The sequence below is a fragment of the Rhincodon typus genome, chromosome 25 (genome assembly GCF_021869965.1).
Source record: "Rhincodon typus isolate 14 chromosome 25, sRhiTyp1.1, whole genome shotgun sequence".
Classification (NCBI taxonomy): domain Eukaryota; kingdom Metazoa; phylum Chordata; class Chondrichthyes; order Orectolobiformes; family Rhincodontidae; genus Rhincodon; species Rhincodon typus.
Window position 1 is genome coordinate 22,474,321 of NC_063356.1, and position 8,820 is coordinate 22,483,140.

An 8,820-nucleotide genomic window follows, 5' to 3' on the forward strand; every position below is an offset into this window, starting at 1 on the left:
CAAAAAGACTTTTTTATTCATTCACAGGATGTGTGCGTTGATGGCTAGGCCAGCATTTATTGCCCATCCCTGATTGCCCAGAGGGCAGTTAAGAGTCAACCATGTTGCTGTGGGTCTGGAGTCACATGTCGGCCAGACTGTGTAAGGACGGCAGTTTCCTTCCCTAAAGGAATTCATAAGCAGGATAGGTTTCTCTGACAGTTGTTAATGGTCATCATTAGAATCTTAAAGCTAGAGTTTCGTTAAATTCAAATTCCACTATCTGCCATGGTGGTATTTAAATCCAGGTCTCCAAAACATTACCTGGGTCTCTGGATTAATAGCCCCATCGCCTACCCCATTGCGATGTGTGGCCAATTTATAGGAAAGGAGATATCTGGAGACTGTTAACACTTCCAAAACCTGCATAAAAATAGATGCTTGAACCAGAATAATTCCAAATCTGTTTATTACTTTCACCAGTTTATGAAAAGGAATTCCACTATGTAAGTGATTGAGGGAAGTTGGCCCCTGTTCTCAGAAGGCAAGCTCAGTGTGTTCATATTCCAAATGACTTTATCTGTCCTTTTCACCAGACTTTGGCTTATGGCGATATGAACCATGAGTGGATTGGTAATGAATGGCTTCCCAGCCTTGGGTTACCCCAGTATCGCAGCTATTTCATGGAGTGCCTGGTAGATGCACGAATGCTTGACCACCTCACCAAGAAAGACCTGCGGATGCATCTGAAAATGGTTGACAGCTTTCATCGGTGAGTTATTGCATTTTTGAAGGCTGAGTACAAAGTCATTTGTGAGAGGGAGACAGTCAGTCAAGTCAACCCACAAAATTATAGTCACTCAGTGAGCTAAAATGTGCAAAAGCAGAGAAATTTACTGAAAAGGATTATGTATTTTTTTCAAAATCTACATCAGTTGCCCTCTTCTGCATAATAACAGGTACATATATTTCCTCCCCAATCGATCCACCTTGTAGTTTTCCAGTACTACAGTATGACAAGTACCAGCTTGCAATCAGTCAATGCTAAGGGTGATATGGAGCCTGCAGGTCTGAGTTATAATTCAGGTTCTGGATTGTTCTAGAGTCAAGTAAAATCAAGCTTTTCATGCATCAACTAATTACATATTTACTTTAAATAAAAAGAGAATCAAAAGACTGTTATGAAAATTGGTAGCAAATTGGGACTTTTTTTAAAATTACTTTGTTATTATGATTAAAGCCCCTCTGAGTTTTAGTGATAATGAATTCATTCCTGTACATTCCCTAATTACAGTCAGGGCGGCACGGTGGCTCAGTGGTTAGCACTGCTACCTCACAGCGCCAGGGACCTGGGTTTGATTCCAGCCTCGGGCGACTGTCCGTGTGGAGTTTGCACATTCTCCCCGTGTCTGTGTGGGTTTCCTCTGGGTGCTCCGGTTTCCATCCACAGCCCAAAGATGTGCTGGTTAGGTGGATTGGCCATGCTAAATTGCCCATAGTATTTGTATAGGCTGGGTGGATTAGACATGGGAAATGCAGGGTTACAGTGAAAGGAAGGTCGGTCTGTCTGGGCAGCTCTTCGGAGGGTTGGAGTGGACTTGATGGGCCGAATGGCCTGCTTTCACACTGTAGGAGTTCTGTGATTCTACGATTGATTCTACAGTCAACAGAGTAAAGTTAAATATAGTCTGGACTGTGAAAAAACAAATGATCCAGTAGCCTCTGTAATCTGGTGTTGTATGACACAGTCAATACGAACATAGAAAACATGTCAGTCTCAGTAGGACATATTCATTAATTAGCAAAGTCCATATAGGGCAGAGTGGAATTTTAAGGCACATTATTGCCTGGGTTACAGTTCCTTTATTTAATTTACCTTCCTTTTAAAAATGCTTCTGCACAATTGTCCAGCAATCGTTATTATATTTTACAAATTGAGAAAAAATTTTGTTCTCACTTTTAGCTGCTGTCTTCTAACCCATTTTAATTTAAATGACTTTGTTTCTGACTAATCATCACTTCTTTTGATCCACTCTGTTACAATTGTAGCACACAGTAACAGCAGGTTGCCAGAGCTTGGAATTTAATTTGCCTTTTGTGTCACTTTGCATTTGCAAACTGTATCCTGCCTTTACATCAGCAGTTTGGCTAAAGAGACTGTATCCAATCTAATGTTGGAAATTCATTATATAAATAGTCAGGGGTATGTTAGAATTTCATGAAAAGCATTTTATTTAAAAAGTATTGAATTGTGCATTTTGATACCTAAAGTCTGTGTAGTTCAGTATGAAAGAACTTGCATATTTAGGGCGTGACCTCATGCTGGCCTGAAGCAATTACAGTCAAAGAAGGCATTTAAGATGTGGTTATTGTTGTGGTGAAATGTGACATGCAACTTGAACGCCATAACCACATAACAACAATAAGATTATTTACAAAGTAATCAATTTTAGTAGTGTTTGAGAACTAAACACTGGTCAGAGTAACAGGAGAACTCAGTTGTTCTTTAGTTTGCATCTGAAAGAGCAAATGGGCTTAATTTTAACACCTTGTTCAACAGACATAATCTTGAACAGGGCAACACTGTGTTCGACTGTTGACCTAGATTGCATGGTCAAGCCAGCCTTGAACGCACAACCTTCTGGCTCAAAGGTGAAAATGCCACTCGAACCAAGGATAATACGTGATGAAAACTCTGGAGGCTTTTCATAAATTACACTGAATAACATCTGTCTTGTTTCCAGCACTTGTTTACATTACGGCATCATGTGTTTGAAGAGATTGAACTATGACAGGAAGGAACTAGAGAGGAGGCGAGAAGAAAGCCAGCATGAAATTAAAGGTTAGTTTGAAAGAAATGTTGCTGTTAGTTTCTTGATTAAAATACAAAAATTGAACTTTAAATCCTAGTACCTTGTTGTCTCGGATTCTCCAGCATCTGCAGTTCCTACTATCTCAGATTTATTTTTACTGTTGTTTCCATAGATGTGTGTAGCTGTAATTCTGGATTCTTTCCTTCACCATTCTATATTATGACCAGGACAAGCCCAACTTTAACATGACGATTCATATTGTTCCAACTGCAAAGTAGTCAGGGTGCTGCCCAATGCTTGGTCAGCAGCTTTTACACATGAGGCCCCGATGGGTCCAATAGTGTTCCTGTTTTATCTTTGAGAAAGAGATGCTCAGGACAGGATCCTAACTGGTGAAAATCAAACTCTATTATTCTGGCTGGGGGAATGATTTCAGATTTGCACTGGCCTATCTAAGAATCTCACTAAAGTGAATCAGTCTTGGGCCTCGTGTCACTTTATTCCTTTCTCGCTTCCCCTTCCGTCCCTGACAGTGTTTAAAAGCCAGCGACATTGATTTGAAAGGGTTTCTAATGTGGAGACATTTCCCTTCAAGTTGAAACATTTTAATTGCTATGAAGGGAGCTGAACCACAAAGTTAATAGTTAGTTGGTCAAAATATTTTATTAATCATAAAGGTTTAATCAATTTTAAGTTCAATCAGTGGGACCCAGCATTATGTTTACAGTTTTTGAAGTGTTTTTGCAATTATCACCAAGTGCAATGTGATAACTGCTGTCATATACATACATTATCCCTGAATATGGGGATAATATATATGACAATTGAAATCTGCTCTCTGAAGTCATAATGTTACATTGTACAAGTGTAATTGTTGCTCATTTGGCAGCACAAACCAGCTGACCAGCCAAATGAGCAGCAATGAGCATGGGTTCAATTCCCACACTGGGCTGAGGTTACCATGAAGGAATCTCCTTCTCAACCTCTCCCCTCGTCCGAGTGTGGTGACCCTCAGGTTAAACGACCACCAGTCATCTTTCTGTGTAATGAGTGAGCAGCCCTATGGTGCAGTAGACTATGGTGATTCTGCTTTCTTTTGTTGCTGCTACAATCAGTACAATTCCATCAATTTTGCAGCAGATCCCCTGAAAGTTAACTACTTTGGGTGGAATGTAGTAAATCTATAGAACTCGGGATATGAGTGGATAGGATTATCATGAATGGTCTGGTAATCGTCTTAACTAGGATTAACAGATGATTAACAGAGGATTGTGAGTATGACTGCACTCCTTTCTTCTTATGGAGCATAACCTGGAATGAAATAAAAACATTAGCTTTACTAAAGCTCCAATATTCTTGCAGCATTAATGACCTTGCATTTTAATCAGCTGTTTGTTATTGGTCAGTATAGCAGTGCACTGGGTTGAGCAGCATGTACACTGTTACCAAATACCGGTGGGTTGATCAAAGTGATTATTTGTAGTATTTAATCGCTTTAGCTGCACTTGAGATCAATACAAATACGGGGGCTATAAAATAACCCTGATGTATTGGGAAAAAAAGCTAGTCTTAATCCTATCTCACATAGTAATCTGCAATTTAGTGAGGAATTTTATTGCTCTGGAATCTGAACCATTTTATGCTTTATTAGCTTAGATGTAAGTTATTACTGTAAGGTGAACTGTTAGATAGAAATACCCACAGCAAGCTTTGATGATTACTCAGAATGCTGAGTCACCCATCATAAGTGGAGATTCAGCTTTCCTGGCCATGCATGAAGGTCTGAATTGATGATTCTCAATGGGGAGGAAAATAGCTTATTAAAAAAACAAATCTTGAGAGCAGACTTTTTATTGAAATATATGTGAAAAAGATTGGCGCTGCCTGTGAGCTCCTTCTTTCTGTTTCAGTAATGCATGAACTTAACCTGTTACATAACTAAAGCCTATTTGTGGAATCCCAATGCAATTTGAGATATTAGTTTTCTGAACTATGGTGTCCTGTCTCCTCATCTGACTTTTACTGTTCTCCCACTGAACCACAGCTTCTGAAGAATGGATTGCATTTGTGAATTACTCAGAACAGTCTTCAGAACTGCCACTGTTACGCAGACAGCTCTGGCATGCTAAATATGTAGTTGCAGAAGAAGCCTGAACATGTTCCAGAATGGAAGTAATTTTAAAACCTGACATTTCTTGACTGTGATACAATGTTTGATCTGTGCCTAGATGTGTTGGTGTGGACTAACGACCAAGTCATTCACTGGGTGCAGTCTATTGGACTACGGGAATATGCCAACAACATCGTCGAAAGTGGGGTGCATGGTGCCTTGGTAGCCCTGGACGAAAATTTTGATTACAACAGTCTAGCTTTATTGTTACAAATACCCACACAAAATACACAAGTAAGCTCCATAATCAATGCTTTTGTTTCCTCCATCAGTTTGATTTCTAAATGTTTAGAAAAACTGCTAAAGTTAAAAATAGATTTTAACTATGATTTCTTTTACAGGCAAGGCAGGTCTTGGAGCGTGAATTCAACAACCTGTTGGCTTTAGGAACTGAGCGGAAGTTGGATGATGTGAGTATTAGGGATCCGTTTGTACTTTTAGTGAGGGAAATGTAGATAACATCCTGACCGTGTTTAGTTGTTTTAAGTGCTTAGTGTGCATGTGCCAGAGGCTGGATTCAGGGAACATGGAGAATCATTCATCAAATTAGAATGGCTGGGGCTGAATGCCACGTTGCATGTCCTTCCTTGTCTTCCTCAATGACTCTGTAACATTTGATACAGTCAACTGTACCATCTTCTCCTGTTGACTTGTGCTTCTTGGCACTGTTTTTGATGGATTCCACTGACTAGCATTTCTCCATCAATGACTTATCAATTCCACTGCCACCCTCAGTACTGAAACCGTTCTGATTGGCTCCCAGCATAACTCAAGTCATCATTCCAAGCTACATCTCCCTCAAAGCTATTCACTCAGACTGGGCCCAGTTCTATAAATCCCATCACCCAGGCCATTCATTAACTCCTCCACAACATCACTCACTGACATCCTTTCTTCATCCCCATCTTTGTCAACTTCCAAACAATCGAACCTATCAAATGGCATTCTGCTGCGACAGTTTCACAATGACTAATGACCCGTGCTTTCAATTGTACTGAATTAATTTGAATAAAAAGGATAAATTTAAATGGAGATAGGAAAATATGAAAGACTGGGACCAAATCAATTATGCTTCATATCGCTGGTGGAACTACTGACGACCTGTTTCTGTGCTGTATAATTCTGTTGTCCCTCTTCATTTTCTGATGTTTTCTTAGCTTTGGGCTTGACCTACTTTACTTAGCATCCTTCTCTAACAAACATCTTCCAGTTTTCTCTGAATCTGACTCACTGTGCTTCAAATTATTGTACTCTTCTCTGAGAACCCCTCTGGCTTATTGTCTCTTCTAATCCTGAAGTGTATTTTGAAAATCTTTCTCTTCACCCATACTTTTGATCACTTAAGAGTCATAGCGTTTATCAGCATGGAAACAGACCCTTTGTTCCAGCTCGTCCAAGCTGACCAGGTTTCCTAAATTAATTTAATCCCATTTGCCAGCATTTGGCCCATATCTTTTCCTATTCATATACCCACCCAGATACCTTTTAAATGTTGTAATTGTACCAGCCTCCACCACTTCCTCTGGCAGCTCATTCCATATACACACCACCCTTTGTGTGAAAAAGTTCCCGCTTTAAAATCTTTCCCCTCTCACGTGAAACCTATGCCCATTAGTTTTGCACTCCCGTACCCTGGAAAAAGACCTTGTCTATTTACCCTGTGCATGTCTGTCATGATTTTATAAACCCCCATAAGTTCGCCTTTCAGCCTCCCTCGCTCCAGGGAATATAGCCCCAGTCTATTCAGCCTGTTCCTATAGCTCAAACCCCCCAACTTATTCAACATTCTTATAAACATTTTCTGAACTCTTAAGTTGCACAACGTCCTTCGTATAGCAGGGAGACCAGAACTGCACACAGTATTCCAATAGTGGCTTAAACAGTCACAACATGACCTCCCAACTCCTGTACTCAATGCATTGACCAATAAAGGTGAGCATGGGGCAGCACGGTGACTCAGTGGTTAGCACTGCTGCCTCACAGCGCCAGGGACCTGGGTTCGATTCCACCCTCGGGCAACTATCTATGTGGAGTTTGCACGTTCTCCCTGTGTCTGCGTGGGTTTCTTCCGGGTGCTCCAATTTCCTCCCACAGACCAAAGCTGTGCAGGTTAGGTGGATTGGCCATGCTAAATTACCCGTAGTGTTCAGAGATGTGTAGCTTAGGTGGGTTATAAGGGGATGGGTCTGGGTGGGATGCTGCAAGGGTTGGTGTGGGCTTGTTGGGCTGAAGAGCCTATTTCCACACTGTTGGGATTCTATACCAAATGCCTTCTTCACTATCCTACCTATCTGTGACTCCACTTCCAAGGAACCATGAACCTGCGCTCCAAGGTCTCTTTGCTCAGCAACACTTCTAGGATCTTACCATTAAATGTGTAATTCCTACCCTGATTTGCCCATCCAAAATGCAGCACCTCACATTTATCCAAATTAAACTCTAGGTGCCACTCCTTGGCCCATTGGCCCATCTGATCAAGGTACCGTTGTACCCTGAGGTAATCTCCTTCACTGTCCACTACACCTCCAATTTTGGAATCATCTGCAAGTTTACTAACCATACCTCCAATGTTCATATCCAAATCATTAATATATATGATGAAAAGCAGTGGACCCAGCACTGGTCCTTGTGGCACACTGCCGGTCATAGGCCTACAGTTTGAAAAGCAGCCGTCCACCACCACCCCTTGTCTTCTACCTTCAAGCCAGTTCTGTATCCAAATAGCTAGTTTCCCTGTATTTCATGTGATCTAACCTTGCTAACCAGTTTAATATGAGGAGCCTTGTCGAACACCTTACTGAAGTCATTACAGATCACTTCCACCGCTCTACCTTCAATCCTTTTTGTTACTTCTTCAAAAAACTGAATCAAGTTAGTGACACAGGATTTCCCATGCACAAAGCCATGTTGACCATCCCTAATCAGTCCTTGTCTTTCCAAATACATGTAAATCCTGTTTCTCAGGATTCCCTCCAACAACATGCCCACCACCGATGTCAGGCTCACCAGTCTATAGTTCCATGGCTTTTCCTTACTACATTTCTTAAATAGTGACACCACATTAGCCAACCTCCAGTCTTCCAGCACCTCACCTGTGACTATTGATGATACAAATATCTCAGCAAGGAGCCCAGCAATCACTTTCCCAGCTTCACACAGAGTTCTAGGGTACATCTGATCAGATCCCGGGGATTTATCCACCTTTATGGGTTTTAAGACGTCCAGCACCAACACCTCTGTAATATGGACACTTTTCAAGATGTCACTATTTAGTTCCCCATGTTCTCTATCTTTCATATCCTTCTCCACAGTAAATACTGATGCAAAATACATATTTGTCTGGGATTGTCTCAGTCTTGTTCAGAGTTTACTAAATTACTAAATAAAAACCAAAAAACTGGATGCTGTAAATCAGGAACAAAAACAAAGTTGCTGTAGAAGCTCAGCAGGTCTGGCAGCATCAGTGAAGGAGAAAACAGAGTTAACATTTCGGGTCCGGTGACCCTTCCTCAGAGCTGATGGTCGCTGGGAAAACGTCAGTTTAAATGCAGAAAATAAGGAGGTGGGTGGGGTAGAAGTAAACAATAGGATAGAGTCCAAAGAGAGAGAAAGGCAGTTGGACAGACAAAGGATTTGCTAACGATCAGGCTGGGAGGGTGAATAGTTGTTAATGGGTACTGTTAGTGACTAACAACAGGGGGTGTGTAATGGCAGGCTATGTGGTAACAAGGCCTGGTGTGTGGGGTAGGGGGCTGGGACATGGGAGAGTTTAGGCCCTAAAATTATTGAACTCAATATTGAGACCATAGGGCTTGCGTTGGGCTTCGCTGGGACACTGTAGCAAGCCAGAGACAGAGA

The 8,820-nt window shown here is 41.3% G+C and overlaps 1 protein-coding gene across 1 annotated transcript in view; it reads left to right on the top strand.

Moving 5' to 3' along the window:
- The window catches only part of LOC109913884 (liprin-alpha-4-like), a 166,699-nt gene that overhangs the window by 144,785 nt on the left and 13,094 nt on the right, over positions 1 to 8,820 (top strand). Inside the window, exons 20-23 of the mRNA XM_048611834.1 lie at positions 576 to 751; positions 2,724 to 2,821; positions 5,021 to 5,196; positions 5,304 to 5,372. Of these exons, the coding sequence (XP_048467791.1) occupies positions 576 to 751; positions 2,724 to 2,821; positions 5,021 to 5,196; positions 5,304 to 5,372 (519 nt within the window). The remainder of the gene's footprint in view (positions 1 to 575; positions 752 to 2,723; positions 2,822 to 5,020; positions 5,197 to 5,303; positions 5,373 to 8,820) is intronic.